This window comes from Calonectris borealis, chromosome 11 (assembly GCF_964195595.1).
Source record: "Calonectris borealis chromosome 11, bCalBor7.hap1.2, whole genome shotgun sequence".
Taxonomy (NCBI): Eukaryota; Metazoa; Chordata; class Aves; order Procellariiformes; family Procellariidae; genus Calonectris; species Calonectris borealis.
In genome coordinates, this window is record NC_134322.1 from 14,844,337 (window position 1) to 14,868,994 (window position 24,658).

Sequence of the window (24,658 nt, forward strand, 5' to 3'; positions counted from 1 at the left end):
GTGTTGCTCAGAACGAGTTAAGACATCAGAATCTTAATTATTCACTTTGAAAAACATAATAATTATCAAAGTGAAACAAAAAAGAAAATTCACGTTTTGAATGGTGGAATTAAACTTTCATTATATTATTCTATTGTGTCAATGATTACTATGTAACGATTACTACTTTGCTGTCCAGTCATTGAAGCATAACTCCTCTTGAAGGAATTCTGCCTTTAATAAGCGGAAGTTACAGAGTTTTAAAACTGAAATTTATTCTGGAATTTAATCATTATGGACTTACAGTATAGCTCTTAACTATATGTTCGTTAACTATATACTTCTTTAAAATAGTAAATTATATTACAGTTCAGTTCTGCAGCTGTAAACCTAAAACAATTTTACCAATTTATTTCAGACTTAATGTAGGTCATCTTAATCTTTGAAAAATTATTTGTGTTTGAAGGTATGTGCATTTTAAGCAATCTCTTGGGAGCTCTGAGCTTATATGTTGATTCCAAAATACCTCATTTAAATCAGTAACTTAATTCTCAAGTCCTTGTAAGATCTGATACATTGTAAATGATCTTTTTCGTGTTTACTTATATGATGGTTTCAGAAATATAGAAATAATATTGCTAGAAATGAGTGCTAGACTTTTTTGATACTGACTGAAATAGATATCATTTGATATCTTTATTTTTGTTGCAATAAATCTGACAAATTGTTAACATTCTTTATAATTTCTTTCTTATCTCGGCTGGATTTTTCAGGCTATGGTAAGTGCTTTTATACTGATAAATGTTCTAAAATGTTCATAGTAACTCTTGGGGATTTCATGAATGTCATTTTATGCTGACCTTTTATTGGAAAATAGAAAAACTATTTTATGACTAAGAATTTAATCCTGAGTGAAGTTGTGTCTTATGTGAATGTCTTGTCCTGTGCATTATATATGCCAAAAATATTAGAAAAAGTTTATGTTAAAAAGTTATCTATGTATTCCAAATATCCTTTCTAATGATACAAGCAGATTGTTTAGGACTCAATCATGATGCTTCCCCTGTGGAACTGAACAGCCTTAGATACCTAGATAAAGAGAAGTTGAAAGTGTTCCCTACTTTTAAATCCTCTTGTATCAATAAACTAAATTCTTTGATCTCTCTTGTAAAAGGTGAATTTCCCAAAGCAAATAAAGACGCCTTAGGTACTATGGTGTCATTTTTTCTAATAACTAAATTAAAGACTCATGGAAATATTTTCTTTTTCCACCAACTTTGGCACTTGTAAAGGTCCCTCCTTATTTTCCTAGTCCCTTTGCACTTCCAGTTTCTCTGCATTAGTTTTCATGCTTTCAGCATGGTATCTCAATATAAGGTTTCAAAATTATGTACATCTTAAAATTATATCTTTGACTCCCATTTGTTTCCATAAATTCACATTTTGAAAAATCCAGTTTTCAACAGCAGCTTTACTGATTCTCTTTCTCCTAAATCTCTGAGATAAGTTTTTTCACTAGTGCACTGGGACTCTCTTCTTTCCCTGCTTATTTTGGATTGAGTCATTAGAGAAGTTAAGGCAGTCAAAATCCACCTACAGGAACTGTTCTCTTTGCTGCAGTCATGAGTTTCACTGTGGGTCATTATTAGAGTTCTAGCAGAATATATCTGTATAGGAGGGAAAGGCAATGAAAGGAGAAGTGATCATTCAAGTGGAGTAACAATAAAGAGAGCTGTTTGAATAACAATACAGAGAGCTTGAACAGACCTCTGTTTAATGTGGAGCCAGAGAAAAGGCTCGAGTGCACTTGCTGATGTAATCGCTGTAACTTCTACTTTTAAACAAACCTGTTCTCTTTTCTGTGTGATTTAGAGCTTTTATTTGAGGTGGGACTACAACGAGGAAGAGGAATAGCAATAGTTACAGTGGAGGTTAGAAGTGCTTAATCATGATGGCCAAATAGGTGCGGTGATCTGCCCAGTCATAGGCAAAGGCAGCTAGCTCTGTTTTTCCGTCTCACTATGCTTTAGTCTTTGCTTCTGTTAACGCAAGTCATCATTTCAAATGTTATGAAAACTCTAGAAAATTCCTGGTTTCATTTGATTTAAAGGTCACTTTATACTGTACAATCACTGTAATCAGGCAAATTTCCTCTTTTGATCATTCAAGAATGTATTATTACTTAGCTTTATCATTTGATTATAAGAACGCAGGAATAATTTGTGAATCCTTGCTGCTGTTGTAAAACGGACTGCTTGGTTCATACTGTTGAAGTGAATACACCAGCTGAAACAACTGCCCATTTCACCTGAAAGAATAATCCACTGATACTTCTTTTTATCTAAGTGTCTCCACAACAAAAGCGTTTATAGAGGCTAGAACTTAATTATGGTAGTTTTAACTCTTAAGATTGAAGACATTCATGTAAATTGCAGCTGCCACATTCTCAGTTTTTGTACGTTGTCAGAGTAATCATTAGATAAAAGCTAAATATCTGGAATATTTTACATTAAATCTGCTATTTGCAGTCCATTTTATTAACTCTTTTAATCATTAATAGACACATTGGATTAAATATTTTAATATTCATACATTAAATAGATAAACCATAAAAATAATCAAACAGTATTTGTATATTTGTGGGGGTTTTTTAAATTCTACTAAATGGAAAACATAATAATATGATTACATTCCTTTATTTCACACCTGTGTGTTTCAGGAATTAAGAATTAGTTGTGGGGAAATTAAGAAATTATTGATGAACTTATTTGTTTTTGTTGTTTTCCATGCCATTTCTGACTAACCCTGATATTCAGAATGATCTCAGAGGCTAGATGGGGCATGCTCTTGAGTCTGTGCTATGAAAACAAATATGAAGAAAAAGTAAATGTATTACAGTGTAGTAATGATTGTGTAGTTAAGCTGAGTTGCCATTTCCTTTCTAAATCTGTTTTCTGGGCTTAATACTGCAGTTCTGTTGAACATTTCAGGATCAGACATCAAGGTTTTTAATAGAAAAATTATGGGAAGGGGGTAAATAATTTCAGACAATAGCTTGTTTCCTTTTGAGTTTTCCTTTCTTCCTTCTTCCCCTTGCCCCAAGCAACAGAGTACAAATCTGTCTTTCAAAATAATAAAGTTGAGATCCCTAGAGTGATAAATTACCTGTAGTTGCTCAAAAAGAAACAGTCCTGAAATCATGCAGCTTTTAAATGCTGAAAACAATATTTTTTGTCAGATTCACCTCTAGTGGGTAACTTTTACATTGCATTAAAAATACAAGAGTATTTGTAAAGTGGTAACAAATATTTTGTCTTCAACTTTTTTTTTTCCTGGTGATAGCAGTCTATAGATTCTTTTAATGAAAAAATTTGTGAAGGAAAAGATGATCAGGAAAACAGAAACCCTCTGTAAAAACGGAGGAATGAGTATTGCATGGCACAGCCAGCATTCATGAACAGTTGCAAAATGTTAGCTTGACTGCTTCTTCCTCCCTGCTACTTTAGCTGCTCAAAACACAGCTTTCTTTTATTTCATCATGGCAGGTGGCTCTTGTTTCACCCACACAATTTTTCATTTAACATTTAATTGTAGCTTGAATTTAATTCTCTTTTACTTATGGTTACTACTTTTCAATGTTTTTGCTAGAATGACTTCTAATTATATTAATTTATTTATTTAAGCTGCTGAGGCAAATTTGGAGGTAATATAAAAGATAGTGTAGATAGAAGTTATTAGGGGTCTAAAAGGACTTGAGCACAAAGGAGACTAAGTTATTTTAAATTCTGTATGAGGGATTTGGAAAATTTATTTAAAAATTAAATAGATGTTCTGCTTTATCATCTTCTCTTTTTTTAATAAATTTGTTCATATGTTCATGATACAATAGTACCTACATAGAGGTCTTTACACTCTGCAGGTCAAATTCTCACATAAGGAAAGACATGAGGTAGTACCTGAAAGTCAGTTTGAGAGGGTAAGCAAGTGTAAACTGCTGAACAAGTCTTGTGTCCTGTTAACGGAGAGTGGTGAAGGGCTTCAGGTTCCTGTTGCTCACCCTGTTCGTTTGCTGCTCTGGCAATTCGGACTTCCTTCCTGGAGGCTCCACCTGATGAGCTGCACTTACCTTTCTTCCTTGCTACTATTTAAAAACAGAAGGGCAGTATGGGGAAAAGTTTTCTTGCTACATTCATAACCTGTCACCTTGTTTCCCATAAATGAGTCTGGCAGCATTTTTCCCTTCCTCTTTCCAAAATACTCCTCCTTGCTTCATTCCATCCTTAAGAACAGACACTGTTCTGTGTTTGTTCAGTGCTTCAAACTATTGATCTATCACCAATTACAGTATTTCAGAACAGAAACATTTTATTTATGGGTTTCTTTTGAAGATGCAGTTTATTCTGACAGTGGTACATAAATGGAAATAATCCTTGTGAGTTTTTTCACTAAAATCCGTGTAAATTTAATCCATAATGACTGTTAACTTTACTGGTTTATCACAAATCCCTCTAGATATCGCTTTCTTCTATTATCCTTCCAACATGACAAGCACTTTATTAAGAACAAGCCTAATTATCTGTTTCCTATTAGACTTTGTTACTTTATATAGGACAGTGTACTATGATTTTAAACACATTTCTGATTAAGGAGCAGAATGGTTAAGCAACATGATTCCAGGACTAACCCTTGGAAGAATTGGGCCTCAAGGACACATGACAGGGTCAAAATTGCTTCCCTACTTTCCTGTTTTCTCACAGGAAATAGTATCTGTTTATTGATTTATACTGAATGCATGAAACTGCAGTTCTCCTGCTGGCTCCGGTACTTTGACTGATATATTGCTGGAGGACAGAACACAGTATCATTCACTCCCCTGTATTCAAGGTTAATGTTATTATGTCCTTTGTATTCCTGTCCTGACAAGTAGTCCACATTGCTCTATAGCCTGGAATGGCTAGGATTGTGTATTTTAGACCTAAAAGGATCAAATCAATTTCTAAGTATAAGGGACATGAAGATAAGAGGTCAAAACTATAAAACTAACATACAGCAGGCTAGTAAATGTAAATGGCTACTTTCCAAGACTTTGAGAAGAAACCTATGCTTCAAGAGCGATCAGAAGCTGGGTGATTTTAAAATGAATCTTTTTAAACCTAAAACTCTACTGATGATGAAAATTATTTCTTTTCTTCTTAATGTTCCCAATGCACTTTTGCTTGACATTTCTCACTTTGATGTGTGGGTCCTCTAGCATTAAGTTTTGTCACAAAAAGTTTGAAAAAACAAAGCCTGGGCTCTGTTTAATCTTTCCTGTCACTTTGTCAATCTCACTTGCACACACCAATGTAATTTCCCATATTCACAGAAATAGAAGGAAAAGATGGTCACAGAGAAGCAAACAGAATTATTTACTTATTAATAAGAAAACTGATGGCAAATTAATGGCATTAATGGTATAGGCTTGGTAAACTGCTGAGAGTTTAAAAGAAAAAAGAAGACGGGTTCTTTGCATCCCATATTAAGTGTAATAGGACAGTGATGAATCAAATCAAATATTTCTGTGCCAAGGATGACTTCTTACCCTATAATTGGTTTCACAAGATTAATAATCTTCTGTCTCTCTGCAAGTTTAATTATTATCAAGGGAAACTTATTGGAAATTGAAAGGGTATGTTATCAGGGGAAAGTAAACATTTAAAATTAAAAGTCTTAATATCTCTACGTTAAAAAAAATCCATTTAAATTATGTCAGTGTTTAAAATTATAAAATGGGAAGAAATTGGAATTGTGTCTCCATCCAAAGATTAATGATGCTGTTCCTCTGCTGATGTAAGCCTAAATTGCTTCTGACCTAATATGTATTTCACAAAAATAAGAATGTCATATGCAAAATATCATTGAAACTTTTGCTGTAATAGCTCTATAATGGTGGACTACAGAAGACCTAGTTCACAGTAAGGTGAAAATCTGCATCCTCACAACAAAGGCAACGACAGACTTATGGTTAATGGGTGGTATAATTGATCATCCTCACACTGCTAGACACTCAGGGCAGCAATGTATGACAAAGCAGATGCTGGATTACGGAACAGAGATAAAGCACAAGTATACAGGCATACTTGGAATGATTTAGAATAGGGGGAAGGATGCATGAGCCCAATTTTGCAGGTAAAATACAGCAATATAGCAGTGCTAATATTTTGTACAGTAGAATAAATCTTATCTGTTTCTGTCAGGCCAAAAGGACTACTGATAGCAGAAGTGATATTCAGAGTTGAAATATTATTTGGAAAACACACGGAACTCGTTTCCCCAGGGTCTTTTCTGATCATTATACTCTCTAATTAATTCTCAAGGACCCATTTAAATTACAGGGATATTGCAGTAAGGAAAATAAAATTTCCTTGTTTATTGCATGTTAAAAATACTTTGAGTGCCTTTGTGTGTACTATACTAGAGAAAATGAGATTTTCTTTACAACCAAGGACGTAGTCTTCAGAACTGGGAGGTGTTCATATACCCTTAACATCATGTGGGCAAAAGAGGACAGACTGAGACAGAGTTCCAGCATTTCTTCTCCCTTCAAGAACCAGAGTATTTCTCCATATAGTTATTCATAGTATTAAATAAACATTGTCTTTAAGGAAAAAATTACTTTTAGGTTCCCCAAAGACTTTTTATTTAAGACAAGTAGCATTTTATATACATATACACAGTTTAAAAATGCTCAGTGAGTTATGAAAAATCATCCACACTGACAACTTGAACCGTAAGACTATTGCAAAATGATCTCCCATGTTGCTGCAGGCACAGACAGCTTCCAAATTAGGGCAGGATGCCTATCTTTGTACCACATTAATTTGGTTGGCAAAGCAGAAAAACAGTGACAGCCTGTGGTTTAAAAAAACTGAATCATAAACCTCTGAATAACAGGTTTTATATTAGAAATGGCAGCTCAGCTAGGCACTGCTGAAAGAAACAGTAATGATGATGGAAAGTGTGCTTGCATTACGTACTGAAACCTGAAAAGTTGTGTGCTGCAAACATTAACTAAAAGTTTTTGTAACTCCTACACTTTTGCTTAAATCCAATAGCATAATCAAGTACAACTTGCCTTCCATTAGATTCAACAATTGGAGTTACTAGTATAATTTTTAACAGTTTTGCATTTGCTTTAAACAGACACTTGCAGCTCGAAAATCTGGTATTTCCACGGCCATGCTCACCCGGACCTCCATAAACAATGATGAAATGGTAAGTGTTTTCAATGGCAGGTTTAAATCATTTAAATAATAGAGAAATTTTTGTTCAGAGCTCTTTAGAAATTATTTCAGTTTTAGATACTCCAAACTGGATAAAACTGAGTGTATAAGCATTCCGTTTATTTTGATAGGAAGTTTCAGGGATCTTGAGCAGAATTTGCTGCCTGATCCACAGTGACAAGACCAGGTTTGCTTCTGCTGACTGACATCCATGACAGTCAGAAGAGAATAAGCAAGAAACCTTTGCTTTACAAACTAGTTACTTGGGGAAACCTTTTATTTTAAATTATCCAGCTGCACCATGCTTTACCTACAGTCTTTCAGCATCTGTCTCTCTTCATCACACCATGAGTACAATAAGAATGACAGGACTCTGCAAGAAGGTTTCTGTGTGATTATTATTCTTTTCCCAGTCCTTATAGGTGGCTGGGACATTATTTGATTTTGTAACTCCTGTAATGTAACTCCTTTGATGATGTAACTCCTGCTAATAATACATGTGATTCTAGATGAAGAAATATTTAATTTGTACAAGAAGTGACCAGGAAAATCTTTTGAAAAATCATATTCTCATAGCTAGTAAAACCTGTGTGTTGTGGTTTTCCATTATTGACTTCACTTACATTTTGCAAAAGAAATTTATTTTAAACAAAAACACAACAGGTGCCGTTTTCTTCAGGAATACTTAAAGTATGACGCAAGCAGACTTACATGGCTGAACTAAGCAAAAGGACTAATTTGAAGGAATAAAAGCCCCTTTTGTGTTCCTTAAATTGCTAGTGCAAACATAGCCTTCTAGAATATATCCTACATTGAAAAAAAAGGAAGTGTTGAATTTTTTTTATGCTGTTGTTAAGCTCCATAGTAGAAGAATGGAAGAGCAGAATATGTTGACTGATATTCTGGGAACTGAAACCCATAGCACAAGTGTACACACATCCATCACTCTTCTCTGATTTATTGTGAATTTCTATGCTTATATGGTAATCATAAAGGAACAATTTGGTAGCGCTCAGGGATGGATTGATGAGGTAGGAAACAGCTGGTGTTTTAAATGATCTTTCAGTAGGAGCAGTAGTTATTTTGTTCTGCTACCTCAAAATAGCAACAAAGGTTGATAGAATGAAGGAGAACTATGGAATCTTAAAAAGAAGTTCAAGGCTGAGGGAAAATTATAGAGAACAAACTTATGCCATGCAATTGGTGCAAAATAAAGACTTTTTCCATCTATGTTATAGCTGCTACAAAAATATCTAAGTTCAGTAAAAGACCCTAAGATACTCCATATGTTTTACTAGAAGATGTCTACTAAACAAACAAATAAAACCATTTATAAGTATTACTACCTTTTATGACAATAAATACAGGTTCAACTATTCGTTTACATGCCTCCCCTCATGCAAAAGCTACCAGGCTGTGACTTTGGAGGGCTAAAGGTGCAAGTTTTGGAGATAATATTAATTGCCAACAAATGCAGGACAAGAAAGAATAATTTAGACTGCACTTATAGATTCTGACTGAAGTGGTACTATTCAGGAGGAAAAAAGAAGGCAGCAAATCCCAGTACACAGCTCAATGCAAACAGTTCTCCAATGCTTGCTGTCAATCAGGAGAAACTAATGAGCTACAGTTCAGGAGAAATGGAAAGGGAAAGATAAGTTGAATGTATTTTTATGCCATTATACTCTTTGGCCTCCATTTGAACCAGGCCATATGAAAAATTGTGTACCAGAAATAGATATTTCTTTAGAAATCTTTAAATGAAAACATAAGTCCAAAGGCAGACAACAAATATCATTTAGATACATAAAAGTTCATTTGATGAGAAAATGTAAAAAGCTAATTCAGAGAAGAGGTGAATAAGAGGAGCCTGTCTTATGCCAGCCATCACTAAACATACTAAAGGGAAGTGGTTACCCTTTTGAGGATAAAGATAATGGTACAGCCAGTAAAACCACTTGCAAGATATTTAAAACAAGTGAAAGGTAATACTTTTCTACTTGGTCTGTAAGTAGCCAGTCCTGAGGCATCATCAAAACTGAGTAGAACAAGATTTGAAAACAAAAAGAACAGACATTTTCAGGCATAAAAGAATTCTCCAGATACTCTCCACAAAACCAGATGAAGAAGTGCAGTCACCGATGAGAGTTAAGGAAGAAAATCCCCTTTAGGCAAGTTATTCCTCTGATTAAGGCTTTTCTGGGTTTTACTCTCCCTCAACTTTTTCTGGAGGGAATATTAGTGACTCTGATGGAAGCAGGTTATTTGGCTGATTAGATTCAGTATGGAAATTCTTTGAACTAATGCCTTTTATTAAAAATCAGATGCCACTTACTCCAAAAATTAAAACCTGAGGTTAAATGCTTTGAGCTTTGCCACCCAACATTGTTATCCCTCTGGTATAACACATTCATGACACAGTGAGTTTGTATGTTCCCAGGCACTGATCCAAAGACATTTTAAGCAGTGTCAAAGTATTAACTTCAGTGACACTTAAACATACGCTTTCAGCATTCATTTAATTGCTTTGCTGAACAAAGAGACAGAGCTGCAAGTTTGTGAAAATAATACATCAATGACATTGAAAAAGTATCTCAAGTAGTATATGACAGAAATAAACCTCACTTTGGAGGATAAGCAGATAACTAAATAATCCTCCTATATATTAACAGTGCTAAATGTTGCCATGCCCAGAGCTTAGTGAATGCATATAATAGATACATTTAAACAGAGAAGAGTATTGGGAATGAAAGCCTCTAGACAGTAAGATAAATAAAATTCTCCTTTACGATTGTAGTTTGCTTTATTAACAACAGGGGAAAGATCATGTTCAGCAGCAAAACAATCTACAAATTATGTCTTTCAGCTGAAAACTTCATTTACCCTCAGATGTTTATTTCAAGGCCTGTTGAGCTGTGCCATTTCATTACCTACTGCCATTTCAGAAATAGATAAGTTACTGGCAAAATTCTAAAATTATTTATACTGTGAAAAAATAGTGAAGCTGAAAGGGTGAAAGGGCAGGATTTGTACTGATCCTACTAGAGTTCAGGAGTGCGAGAGTGTAACCTGCAAAGGAATCTTCAAAGACCTGGTGGTTTCTGAGAAACAGGATGCCTCAACAAGCTGCATAAATTCACTTTAGGTTGTTTTTGAAGTTTTCTTTCTGATCCCTGTAGCTGGTAAGCTGTGACATGGGAGGCAGAGGATGGATAAATGCACAAAGATGAAGTTTGCCAAGTTAGGTGGCCATGACTAGCCCAGTCCCTCTTAGGGTCTGCCAAACCAAGGTCTGCAGACCTTTGCTTGCTTTCAGGCAAGTTACTAGATGGCCGATTGTCATGGATAGGCTAAGAAAGCACCCCGGAGAGCAATTCAATATTTGTTTTAGTCATTTCTGCTATATCACCTTCTTTTCTTAGTTCAGTTCTACAGTGTTCTCAGAGGTGCTAGGTTCAAATGTCCATGAAATATCTGACCACATTTGTTTGGCCAGACTTCACAGGACAGATGTTGTTTTTAGCATGTAACTATGAACTTCAATAAGAGCTACTGCAGGCTAAGCTGCTTAACATTTTTTGTGTTATTTGTAGTGCTTGAACCTATGAATGAGTAGATTTATGGCTACATGGTAATGGTTTTCCTGTGATAGCAAAAGTCCTTTAATTGGTGGCTCTGATTGTGCAACATTATTCAGATATGCACACAAAAAATATTTTGTTTTTATCAGACTATTTATTATTAGCAGAATAGCTCACATGTTTGAGTGGAGATGCAGATATGTAAAATCAAGAGCATGTCAGCGTGCTGTTAGAGAGGCTAATATCTTGCATTGGGCATATACTTACCACAGCTGAATGTTAAAATTAACTGAATAAGTTAGCCTTGCCTTCTGTGCTATCAGAACTGTGGCAGTGATGTTAAAGCTCATATGGACAAAACACACAAATTCCAAAATGTTGTTCCCCAGTTTGCTACAGCTACACAGCCAGCATTACAGCTACCTTGCATTATATGCACAGAAGATGAAGAGATGGCAGGACAGACAGACTTTCAGAAATATCCCACTTCCCACTGTTTAATATGGTTTCTTCTTTCTAAAAGAAACAACTTATTCATTTATAAGGGAAAAGGTCTAGAGCTAGTCCAATAAATGGGTGTGGATTTTTGAGAGTATGGAACATGCTTGTTTATATGTAAAAATCATCTTGGTTCTTAAAAAGAAAGTAGTGAGTATGCTATTATAGGAATACAGACAAAAGGGAACCATAAAATTGGCCCGCTTTTATTTGTTGAGGAGGTTATATAGACACAAAGTATTAAAGGATAGTGCTGTATATAATCAAAGTACATTTTGTGCAGTGTGTCTAAGTTCCTGTAGGAAGTATTTAAATATTCAGAAGTAATGTGTTAGGTAGTTACTTAAAATGCATCAGTGAATGTAATACTAGTGAATTTTTTACTTCTGCCTCAAAACATAAAAAATACATAGGACTCTGTGTTAATTGACTGACCTGATTCCAACTTAGCTCTCCTGTTTCTGTTATCAGTCAAAACAGTCATCCAGGGTTCTTTTGTCTTCAAAGTGCAAGGCAAAATGAGTAAATCAGTATTTTGCAAATTAGTTCATATTTCTATGTATATTCTGATATTTTGTAACATTGTAAGTGTAATGACATATACTTTAGCTCCAGTTTGCTTGTATTAAACAAAACTTCAGCCGAAGTCTTGATTATGTTTTTTCTTACCCAACAGAAAATACATGTCTTCAAGAAGACGTTGCAGGCTTTGATCTATCCAATATCATCAACTACACCTCATAACTTTGAAGTTTGGACAGCTACAACTCCCACATACTGTTATGAATGCGAAGGTCTCCTTTGGGGCATAGCCAGACAAGGCATGAGATGCACCGAGTGTGGTGTCAAGTGCCATGAGAAGTGCCAAGACCTCCTAAATGCTGACTGTTTGCAGAGTGAGTATTTCCTGACAGCTAAAGCTTTGCAGTACTTCACACCTTTTGATTTTGTCTGTACAATAGGTATTTCTTGAAATGAAGGGCCAGATCATCAAAAATCAGTGAAGGCATGTTGATGTTGATTGACTGAGGAGTTAGCCAGCAACTTTATGAAATACCTACTGTTAATTTTGCTTTTGTCCTTGGAATTTGCCAAATGTTGCTAGTCAGTTACAAAATAATGTTTGGTAGCATCAGTATATTATTTACTTTCCACTGCCTATGGCAACACCCAGAGCAATTTGTTACATGACGTAAACCCTCTTTGTTTTATTTAACTCAGAACACAAGAAATGTCAAAGCAAAGATTAAAAAAATATTCCTAATACTTATTGTATTCATATTAATATGCTGTAGAATAGACAAGAATATGAAACAGTAAATAGGATCTTGTCCCTTCAAAATACCAAACCATGTATGTGTAAGGGAAAAAAAATATCAGTCAGGAAGTCCTTTGGGACTAGAATTAAGGTGAAACAACCTTTTTCTTTGCTTTTTCATTGACCAAATTGATTCCAGCCACCATGCATTCTCCTCCAAAAATATCTGAGGTGCATTTAAACCATACTTAAATTACAACACAATTACTACACAAGATTCTAAACAATAAAAAAATCAAGACCTGCAAACTTTCTGATATTCTGATTTTGGAATGGAAGGAGCTTTTATAACTCTGAACAACTCCTCATTGTTCACTCTTGATATCTTCCTGAGGGTTTACCTAGCTTTTACATTTAGGAAAAGTACATAGATATTCCAGTCAGGTCTTCCTTTCTTCCCACTGTGTTCTCTATGTGAGGAGCTGTCACAAGGGATGGATTCTCAAGATTCATATGGTTCAGGAACTAATTACAATTTCCCAGAGCAACTGACCCCATGGAGCATAAATCAATGACAAATTTCTAAATCAAACTGCTTAACTGTGCTTAATTGTGATTCTACACTGTGGTTGAAACTGGGCTGTGTTCGACAGCTAAGCTTTTGACACAGTTTCACAAGTGAGAAAAGAATGTTTGCTTTGAAAATCAAATATTATAAAAGTATATTGTGCAGCATTAATATGATTGGTGCTGAGTTTTCAAAAGTGTATAAAGTAACAAAGATACTTATGAATAGCTTTTTCAATAAGTGCAAATAACGTCTGTTACCTGGACAGTAACAAAAGAAGGTATGCTTTCATAATGTCAGTTCCTGTTCACTCTTACTGACCAATTGTCCCACTTCATTCTAGTTACGTTTTAAGACTAGCTAAAAATAATTAATTGCACATCAGCCCATTGATCTCTCTGTTTTAGGTAATCATTTGACACCCTAGTTCTGCTGGGAGTCACGTGGCTTATATTACCTGGACTTAGAGGCATAAAAATGAGTTAAAGAATGATGAGCTTCTGCTGGCAACAGGATATGAGCAAGTCACTTGCCAACTAACTGCTCATTAAGTTGATGGAGGAAGTCAGAAGTAGAAATAGCTTTTCTAAATTTAATCTCTCCCTTATGCACGTCTTGTTTAGCACTATTTATGTACAGGAGGAAAAAAAGACGGAGGAGGGCCACTGAATTGATTCTGATATTCTCAAAATGGAATGTGGGATTCATCTTGTAGGAGGGCCTCGCAACGAATCTGTATGGATCGCAGTGGATCTAATTGAAGCTTACTCTCTGCACATTCTTCAAGGAATTGGGCTATTGCTGAATTTGGAGCTACTCCAAATCAGCTGCTCCCTGAAAATGCTGATTGTATTCTGTGGCAAAGAAATAACTATCAACCGTTCTATACAGTATTGTGGGAATTCCCCTATCATAATTACATACGTAACGGTCTAGAAATAAAGCATAGCTGAAACTTTCTCCATCAGAAGGGGACATTTTCTTTCTGAGGATTTAACAGAATTAGCATATCATGTTCTAACACATTGTTTCAGAAATATTTTTAATTTAAGAAATCGAGATTAATTGACTCCATAAGTGAGGCACATACAAGACATCTTGTTTTAACAGTAGTGTAATGAAATATTGCAAAGATCAAATGTTTATGAGCATCGTAACTGTGGCTTTCTGTTTGGAGCAACCTTTCTGTTGCTGTTAGTTGGGTTCTTCTTGTCTCACCAAACATCTGTGAAAACCCTTCTCTATTCCACCAGGCTTCCCAACCTAGTTACTGCATGCCATTCAGTCCGTTTTTGAATTACATTAGAGGGATTTGGGGGTTTTTTTGCATTGGAAGTTTGATATGGCAAGGGCATTTATTTCTGTCTCATGGATCATCTGTCCTGTAGTGCACCCTGTTAAGTACAGCACATCATAGATCAATGGCGCATTCTAAAGAGATACCTCACATCCAATCACCCCTGATTTTAAGAATATTTAGACCTGACCTTTAGGATTTGGATTCATTTTTATCAGAGAAAATAGCAGCTTAGTCTTTCTGTTCTCATTCCTGCAGAAGTTTGTAGAGTGAAAAATAAAAACTTCCTGAAATGCCTGTGGGAACAAGCATATATAGAGGATAGCATTTTAATCTATTTCTGCTATTTGAGAGAGTCACAGTTCAAACAGGAATTCTTACTAAAGCTATTTCTGCTCATTTATAAAAGCATTGCGAGAAAAGCAAGATCCAAGATTATGTCCCTGACAATATCAGGGTTATAAGTTTCTTGCAACCCTCATCTAGTCCATGATTTCTCATAATAGAGGATGGTTAGAGAGATTGTTCTTTCTGAGGCTTCTTAAAAGTGACAAAATCTCTTGTCACTGTACACACTGGAAAAGAACATTCAAGCCAGCTAGGCCCAAGTGTAATACCTTTGTATTTCTGTTTGCATGACCTCCAATTTGGTCGCAGTTCACTTCCTTCCAAGCAAGAGTACAGGAGCTGATTCCAAGCGTTTATGTTGCCGTGCCTCCATGGAAGGGCTGAGCTGTTATTACCACTCAAAATTAGTAATCCTTTCCCTATGTGGTGAAACACCTTCACATGATATTTACATGCTGACCACGCTTCTTCCTGTTCCACCCTTCCCACTATCAAGGAACTAAGCTGCTGCTAACTTTCTAAGAGCTGAGCTGCTTTTCAGGGTGCCACAACCATGCAGGTGGCATGAGAGATGTATCCATCCCTGTAATAGTTGAATCTTGGCTAAAACTGAAAAGCTACAAAAGACATAGAGAGTAAAAGTATCCTTTTTATCTTCCTTCTCACTTCTCTGATGAAAAACTTAGCCCAGAGGTTCCCTGGCCCATATCACCAGCGCAAAAAAAACCATAACAAACGGTTCAGAGCACCATATTGCCTTTGAAGAATTTTTACAAATATATAAATTATAAGATTGAGAGAGAACCTGCAAAAAATAAATAGGATTGGCAGTCATCTGTGGTGTAAACAGTTTGGAAACATTGAACAACTGAGTCTTGAAAGAGTAAACTTCTAGTAGGGAAACTGCAGATAAAAAAATATTTAACACAGCCAAGGGATCCTGATCTTTCCATTAGTACACAAATCTTTTTGAGATCCTGTCATATTTTTTGCAACAGATTAATTGTTCAGTGAGTTTGAATATTATACTACTTTGACAATGAGGTTCATGTACTTTGTTTCATTTATGTTAAAAATATTTAACGTCCCATTGAAAAAATGAATTGACCAGTGCAGTTGGTTAAATCTCTACTTCTAAGAAAGCTGATGCTAACAGTATGCTAAAATGAAATTAATGTGGTTCACTGTGGTTATTTTTATCACAATCATCCTTTTGGCCATCTCATAATCACTAGGACATATGACCTCCAAGGTTTTTTTTTATATGTAATGATTGCTAATGTAGACTGTAGAAATGAATTAACATCTCAAGATCTTTAAGGTCAATATCTAAGCTTGTTCTAAATTAGGTTTTAAAAAAATCACTAGTACATTCATTAGACCTCTCATCTTCAACAAGATACCGCTTTCTAGTAGTAGGTGCAACATTAAATCAGAATTGATTTCAATCATGTTGAGTTTGTATCAGTCCCTAGGGTAGCAGGGCCTTGTTAACTTCCTGTGCAATATAAGTTACAATATTGTCTTAATTAGCCTGATCAATACTGCATGAAAAGAGCTGTTGATAGACTGTCACCGATAGAGGATGTAAAAATAGCTGCAATAAATAATTTAGTATAAATAGAAGGCTATGCTGATTTTTCAGTAAAACTTTAAGGAAGTTGCATTTTAACGCATACTCCAATTTTATCTGTACTGTCTCAAAATCAGCAAGGTTTTCAACAGGAATACGTTATTGCCATTCAGATTGTGTCCATGGTTTATCTTTTGGTTATGATGTTGTATCTGTACTTTTTAAGGAAGGGCAGAAAATAAGAGAAAATGAAAAATATTGCTTTCCTGCATCTTGCAAGAACCACTTGTCACGCTTTCCAGGCAGCTCACCAATCATCTCTCTTGTGATAAAATCACTAGAGAATTCTTTTAACTGGTATTTGGTTTCATGGTAACATTTAATTCTTTTTTTACTAATTCCTAATTTTTCAGTGTGAAAAATCTTTTATCACTAGAACTTTGGTCTTCCCCATTCAAAAAAATTAGCTACACAGACCAAGAGATTTTCAGGATTTCTCAAGATTTAGTAGCCATGGAAAACATCTTGAAGAAGCCATATAATTCAGCCTTTTGACAATCTGGAATCACTGGTATCTGGTATCTCATACCACACTTTTCTAATCTTAAGACATTATGCCTTCCTACTTTACTATATGTATCTCTCTTTTTTTCATCCTCCAGTGTACTAAGAAACCTTCAGATACAATGAAAATAGTAAAGAAAACAAAGCATAAAATATTTGTTCTGTAAGAATTCACTGAGATGAATTTTTTTTTTTTTTTTTAAACCAGTAAAAGCTGTAGTGGTTTTGATGTCCCAGACAAATCAGCAAATCACCCGTTTTCTTTGTTTTCTGGACTTATTATATAGTTTTCTGGACTTATAGTATAGACCTGACATACCACCGCAGGTTAATGCAGTCTAGAAGTTATTCTCACACAGATAATATCCTTTGATCTCTTCTACCATCCTCATATAATTACTTACTTCGCTTCCCTTTCCCCCCCCTCCCTTCCCCCCCCTCCCTTCCCCCCCCTCCCTTCCCCCCCCTCCCTTCCCCCCCCTCCCTTCCCCCCCCTCCCTTTCCCCCCCCTCCCTTCCCCCCCCTCCCTTTCCCCCCCCCTTTCCCCCCCCTCCCTTTCCCCCCCCTCCCTTTCCCCCCTCCCCCTTTCCCCCGCCTCCCTTCCCCCCCCTCCCTTCCCCCCCTCCCTTTCCCCCCCCTCCCTTCCCCCCCCTCCCTTTCCCCCCCCCTTTCCCCCCCCTCCCTTTCCCCCCCCCCTTTCCCCCCCCTCCCTTTCCCCCCCCTCCCTTTCCCCCCTCCCCCTTTCCCCCGCCTCCCTTCCCTCCCCCGCCCCATTCCAGGAAGGAATTAAAAACTTTCCATGAGTGCAGGCAGCATCAGCAAATACTGAGATGTATCTGCAAGCAGTCAAGAAAGCATCTGAAGCTGCTATGCCTGTTTCTTTCTACTGTTCATTAGGTTTCCACTGTGGGAGAGCATAACAGGAGTCTAGATTAATCTCCTTACTGTCAAACTAAAAATTATCTGAAAAATTAGGTGGAAACATTACCTGGTTTAAATACTGTTTCTCTTAATTTGGGGGGGGGTTGTCCTAATGAACCAAGTATGGTTTCTTGTACCATCCTACTCCAACAGGAGAGAGAGAAAGGAATGAAAATACTGTTATATCATGCTGATTCAGAAAAAAAATTAAGAAATTATTTGAAGAATTATTCACGTATGCATTATTGAAGTTTAGCTAGTAACAGAAGCAAAAGGCAGAGCAGACAGACCCAGATACTGAACACTTCTACACACCTTTCTGGAAGAATCGGTATGGCTGATTATGTAAGGAAAGTTACTTACATGTTCGGATGTTTTCGCAGTGCTGATCAGTACTGAATAGTACTGACTCAATATATATTTCTAGGTATAACACATGTGATTGAAGTTGAATATTAACCTGTCATGTTAAACTAAATCAATTGATAATTTTAGGTATCACAAAGAATAAATATAAGAGGCTTGATATTATCCAGATGAATCACCTATCTCCTTTGAGTACTGCAGTACCAAGAATTGGCTGGAGACTCTAGCGGAGAAAAAGAACTAAGATAGCAACTTTTTAATAAAAGTATTGACCTTTTCTCTCATTTCAGGGGCTGCTGAGAAAAGTTCCAAGCATGGCGCAGAAGATAAAACACAGAATATTATTAGTGCTATGAAGGAAAGAATGAAGATTAGAGAGAAAAATAGGCCAGAGGTGTTTGAAGTGATCCAGGAAATGTTTAGTATTTCCAGAGAAGATTTTGTACAATATACAAAAGCAGCAAAACAAAGTGTTTTGGATGGAACATCCAAATGGTCGGCAAAAATAACCATCACAGGTAAATTTTCTTCTGAACTGTTTGCTCTAAGAGCTCTTTCTTTTCTGGTCCCCTGGTTCTCAAATAAGATTTATTATAATTAGAGCTGGAACTGTGTGTTCAATTGCGTACTTGGTGCATCTATAAATGGTTGAATTTATAGCATGCTAACTGGAAGAGTTTTAAGTTACAGCTGTTAGCAAATCTACTTTATATTCCACTGCTCTAGGAAGGAAGATAAGTAAATGGTCTTGTGCTAGTGCTGAACTTTTTGCCGCCAGTTGCAAGAGTTAAAGTTCACAATTGTATGTTTTAATGACTGTAATGCTAAAAACACTGCAGCTTGCAATTCCAGACCCCCAGACTCATCATCCATTCTTGTTGCTTGTCTAAGGGTGTGCTCCAGTCTAGTGACGCTGAGCCAGGGAAACCTGTGCACCCGCAACATACTCAAGATTGCTTCCAACTGCATTAAGCTGGTTGCTCACAAAGATTTCCAGGTCCTCTGACTTTGACATTTCAGTTTTTGAATTAAAATCTCAGCATAGAAAATCTAAATAAAAGCTCAGCTGACTACACAGGTCAACCTGACTTTATGTGATATTGGATTAGAGACAAATAGAGATTTAACTGAAAGACCAAAGAATTGAAAGGCAATGATGTGAAACATTAAAGGACTTTGGCTAGATTTCACATGTAAATTAGCCTCAATTTCATTTTAATGTAATGAAAAATAATAAGCCCTTTTCTGATAGCAAATGTAAATTAAATATTTTCTCTTTCTCCAGGGTTTGCATTATTCCTGTTAGGGGGGGATAAGGAGATAAACTTTAGGAATTTATTTTTAGCTCTTATGAGTCAGTTTTCATAAAAATGAGTGAAACAAAAACTATATTTTTAAAATAAATAGTAGTGTATACTTAAGTAATGCACATATTTTTCTCGCTACTTAACAGCAACTTTCATAAAAGGTATGTTTAAGTCAGTTCTTGGTGCCTGATGTTTCACACCTGTAGATATGGTGATTTTCCTAACGTATTTTACAAGATATTTTCCATATATCCTCTGTAAGATCAAACACATGCACTCTGTTAAAAAAATACAGGAGTCTCCTTTACTACTCTTTTCTTTATGAAATAAGTGACTAGGATACCCTGAGCAGCTAGATGGCATTATTATTTTAGCAAGTTACTCAGTAAATGTGAAAACGTTTTCAGACTCTCTATCTGCTGGCTAAACATCACTTTACCAGTGTTGGTACAAAACTCACTTATATTGCTGAATGGCTTGGTTCTTCTCCTTTAGAAGTAAAACTCATACTGACTTGAGTTCTGCAGAATCATGACCTAATAAATGAATCATAGAATAATTTAGGAAGTGATGTTGGAAGGGATTTCTACAGTATATTCAAACCTTCTGCTAAAAGCAGGGCTAACTTCAAAGTTAGATTAATTTGCTCAGGGCTTTGTCCAGACTAGAATTGAAACTCTCCAAGGATGGAGAATTCGACATTCTCTCTGGAAAACCTGTCCTGCTTAGTGGACAAGCTGTTTCAGTTATTAACTACTCACATTGTAAAACTCTTTTCCTTATATCCAGCTGGGATTTCTCTTGCTGCAGCTTGCAGCTGTTAGATCTTCTTATTTCACTGTGTGCCTTTGAGAAGAGTCCAGCTTCATAGAATCATAGGATAGTTTGGGTTGGAAGGCACCTTTAAAGGTTATCTAGTCCAACCCCCCTACAATGAGCAGGGACACACTCAAATAGATGAGCTCATCCGGGAGCTCATCATCTCTGTGACTGCTCTTCAGGTAGTTGAGAACTGCAGCTTGATCTCCTCTTAGCCTTCCTCTTCTCCAGGATAAGCAAACCCAACACCCTTAGCCCTTTCTCAGATATCATGTGCCTCAATCCCCCAGCCAAATTGGCAACCCTCCATTGGACTTTCTCCAGTTTGTCAGTCTCTTTTACTGGGGAACTTCAAAGTGCAGAAACAATATTTCATCTGGGTGTGGCCTCACAGGTGTCAAATAGATGCAAGTAAACACTTTCTTCAGTTTGCTGCCTATGCCCTGAAGAGCAAATGCAAGATTCTTCATGAGAGAATTCCCACACCAAGTGAAGAAACTTAGGGGCAAACCATTTAAAAAAAAAAAAAAAAAAAAAAATCAAAAAAGTCAGAGTTTTGCTCTCCATTTACCCTTTACCCCAAACTTCCCAAGCCAGGTTGCAAGGTATTTGCTACAGTCAAAGTCATTCTTCTTTACAGTCCTTACAATACTTAGTAATGAGATGGGGAGTGACCATGAAAATCCTCTGTACTGCACAGAGGTTTGCTGGTTATCTCCTGGCAAAGTGTTAAAAGAGTTGTCAAACTTAAAGATGAGTAACACATTTTTCTCTTACAAAAAGATAAGTGTGTCAAATTTGCTGACTTTTTCTGTAATGACAAGTGGTTGTCAGTAGTATGCTACCTAGCAGATATTTTTGAAAAAATAAACACATTTAAACTGTCCTTTCAAGGTAAAGGTGATGTTTTAACAATGAGTGAGAAAGTAACTGCTTTTCGAAAGAAACTCATGCTATGATGAGAGCATTATGAAAACAGATGTTTGGAAATGTTTCCATCGTTATGTGATTTTGCTGCCAAAAACAATGTGTCACCTACAAAAACTGTAATCTGTACACTTAAAAAACTTGGAAATGGAATTTTATACCTTGTTTGAAAATCTTCCAAATGAGGAGTTCCAGTGGGTTTTGAACCTATTTGTTAAAAATATAAAAATGCAACACTTTCCAATTCATTTGCAAGAACAACTGGTTGACATTAGGCAAGATGGAAATTTACCAGCTGAATTTCCACAAAAACCTTTGCATAATTGGTAGATGGGACTGAAAAATCAGTGTAGTGATTTACTAAGTGCAGCCAATGATGCACTTCTTCCATTTGGATCTACGTATCTTTGTGAGGTAGCTTTTTCAGCTATGGCAGCCATTAAAACGAGTACAAAAATAAATTGGGTTTAGACTCAGATCTTCAAATCACTGTATCACAAAGTGTTAAAACAATATTTTCAAAAATAATGAAGCATATTCAATCACATACTCTCACTAAAAATGTTATTATTAGTAATATTTTTTTCTGAGAGCCAAAAGGTTTTTGTGGCATTAATAAAATTTTTAAAAATATTTTTTAAATATTGATTATTTCATCTTTACCTCATTTTTTTTTTAATTTCTGGTTTTGTGTATGTTTTATAATGTACATAATGTATTAGTACAGTAGTACATGTATATAATTTGTAAATAAATAAATGTGTTTGGGTTGCATGCTGAAAAAATTTTATTATAGTACTTTTAGATCCCATAGCAATTTTTTTTATATATTGGAGAAGGGTCCTTGAGAGACAGAATTGCCATTTCCATTGCTGAAATCTGGCATTCAGGAGCGGAAGGAGAAAAGATTTGTCAAATGGACCACGAATTAATTAGTCTGTTTAGTTTCATAATCCACAGTGCAGATTTTTGAAAATTGGAGGTTTTATTTTGGAAATATTTTGGAAATCATTATTTAATTATTTATTTGGGGGGTGAAACAGAAATTTTAGGGAACTATTAGCCTGAAGCCAAGTTATACAACAATATTATATTACTTGCCATGCTGATGAAACCAAAGTTTGAGAAGAGTATCTGAATTATGATGCATGACAAGAAAAGTATTTGGTTTGTGCTCTGTAGTGAATCTTTAAATTTATTACTCTATTAAACCATATTTGTAAATTTTATACAGTCCAGAAGGGTAGTTGCTGTTGTCATGGTCTCATTTATTTCTTGGCAATGAAGGCTATGAAGGCTAAAGCACATTTCTCTCCTTTTGCTGCAGTTCTTTGTGCTCAGGGCTTACAGGCTAAGGACAAAACTGGCTCAAGTGACCCATATGTTACTGTGCAAGTTGGCAAAACCAAGCGGAGAACAAAGACTATTTTTGGAAACTTAAATCCAGTATGGGATGAAAAATTCTATTTGTAAGTATAGAAGATACTCTTTCTTGCTTTTTTAATTTACATTTAGCTAGTATAATGCTACTAAGTGAAATAATTACTTAATTTGAAAATGCTTGTTGTCTATTCATAGCATTAATAAATTAGCAAGTTCTGAATGGAGAGAGCATAGAAGTTTATTGTGACTTTATCATATAGTAGTCAAACAGCTCATAATTATGTCTTTTGGGGGACCTATTGGTGGTGTCTGTTTATCTTAATTTTTTAGGGAACTGAAATAACAGTTTTCAGACTTTGACCTTACATGCCAAATGTTGACATTATAAATGCCTTCCTATATCTCAGATACTGACCGTGCAAGTCAAATGTGTTTTTATTCAATGTTACAATTCTTCTACGTGAAGCTGGGGAATTTGATTGTAACTGGTATGCTTCAGGCTCTGGGCTGGGATGTTTCCAAGACTGAGTGTTGTCCAGAAGTCTGATGGTACGATCCTCCCGTCTCCTTTCTTTGGCCACAGCCTCTGAACTGAATATGGTAGAGTTTGTTGTCAGCATATCACAGAAGTTCAACCCTGACTGCAAAGTAGATGTTTCAGTCTGTAATATGTTGACTCAGGTTTGAACATGATTTCATGCCAGTTCTAGTTCTGGCAACATTCCTAGAACTTGTTTCAGAAAGATGTGTTACAGTACAGGAAATTCCAATTCACAGGTACTATACTGTTCCTTTCCTGAAAATATTGTCTTAGGATACAACACGTTCCTGACCGAGAATGTGGCCAATCTGATAATAGTATCAATTTGCTCAGTGTTATTCGTCTACATGTAGCAAAAGTATTTCAGCATTTATTCTTTCCTCAGCTTGATTGCTATGTGCCACAGTATATGATGTGTGCTTAACTACTATTGTTAAAGCCAATTAAGGATTCTGAAAGGCTAATATAAACCCTAGATTTTCTTTGGAAAATTTTACGTGAAAGAGAACCGTTTATTTAGGCAGATTTTTTAAATTGTTCAGAAGATTTCCAGTCTACCCTGAAAGCACCTACCACAGTGTTATATGAAGTTGGTAGGTGTTTTATGGAAGCTGTGTGAAAACACTAGTATAGTAAATGATGAAAAGAAGAAATTATAGTAATAAAAAAGGATATACAATTTTAGTGTTTGTTAAATACAACAGTTTTATTTGCATTTTTACTGAGAATATATGCAAACTGTTGACACATTATAATAGTCTAACCTTTTGGTACTACATTGTAAAAGTCTAATATATTTATGCCTAATAGTGGTATTCAAAACTGGATGTTAATTTGGTACAACTTGATGAAACCCTGTATCAGTGATGATAAAAATGATGTGTCATTTTTATAAGCAACCCTGAATTTACAAAGCAGCAGAAGAAGAACAGCTCAGGGTCCTGCAGACTGCTCAGTCAAGATTCAGAATCTCTAGTTAGTCATTGCGTGCAACAGACAATTTCAAAATAACCACTCACCACAATGTAAAATAATTGTCTTCAGGTTATATCATTGTTTAGTTTCTTCTTATATTCTTTTTCTCCTATAAAGAAGACAGCAGTTGTCATTACTCCTGTCTACATAAACCATGGAAACAATTTCTGTTAGGGTTCAGGCAGTTGAAATAGAGCTCTGTTTTCTTCAAGAAGGTGCAGTGTCCTAACACAAGAAGTTACCTTCTTATCATGTAGCTATTTTCTCTTTCCTGTTTTTGACTAAAATCTGCTACCTGTTGTGGAGGAGGTTATCATTTCACTAGTGAGTTTGAAAGAAGTATGACCCAAGATACCGCTTCTATTTGTCTGGAAAAGGTACTAGATAATCCAACTATATTAAACAATGCGTGCCCATTCCTTTCACAGGTTCAAAGGCCAGTACTAGAAATAAATAGTTAATTCAGAGAAGATACACACTCAGAAACTTTT

At 35.8% G+C, this 24,658-nt stretch overlaps 1 protein-coding gene across 7 annotated transcripts in view; it reads left to right on the top strand.

The window, feature by feature from the left end:
- The window catches only part of UNC13C (unc-13 homolog C), a 244,707-nt gene that overhangs the window by 103,242 nt on the left and 116,807 nt on the right, over positions 1 to 24,658 (top strand). For all 7 annotated transcript variants that reach the window (XM_075160101.1, XM_075160104.1, XM_075160102.1 and 4 more), the window contains 4 exons: positions 7,162 to 7,233; positions 11,997 to 12,216; positions 18,506 to 18,733; positions 22,596 to 22,737. In XM_075160101.1, coding sequence (XP_075016202.1) covers positions 7,162 to 7,233; positions 11,997 to 12,216; positions 18,506 to 18,733; positions 22,596 to 22,737 — 662 coding nt within the window. The remainder of the gene's footprint in view (positions 1 to 7,161; positions 7,234 to 11,996; positions 12,217 to 18,505; positions 18,734 to 22,595; positions 22,738 to 24,658) is intronic.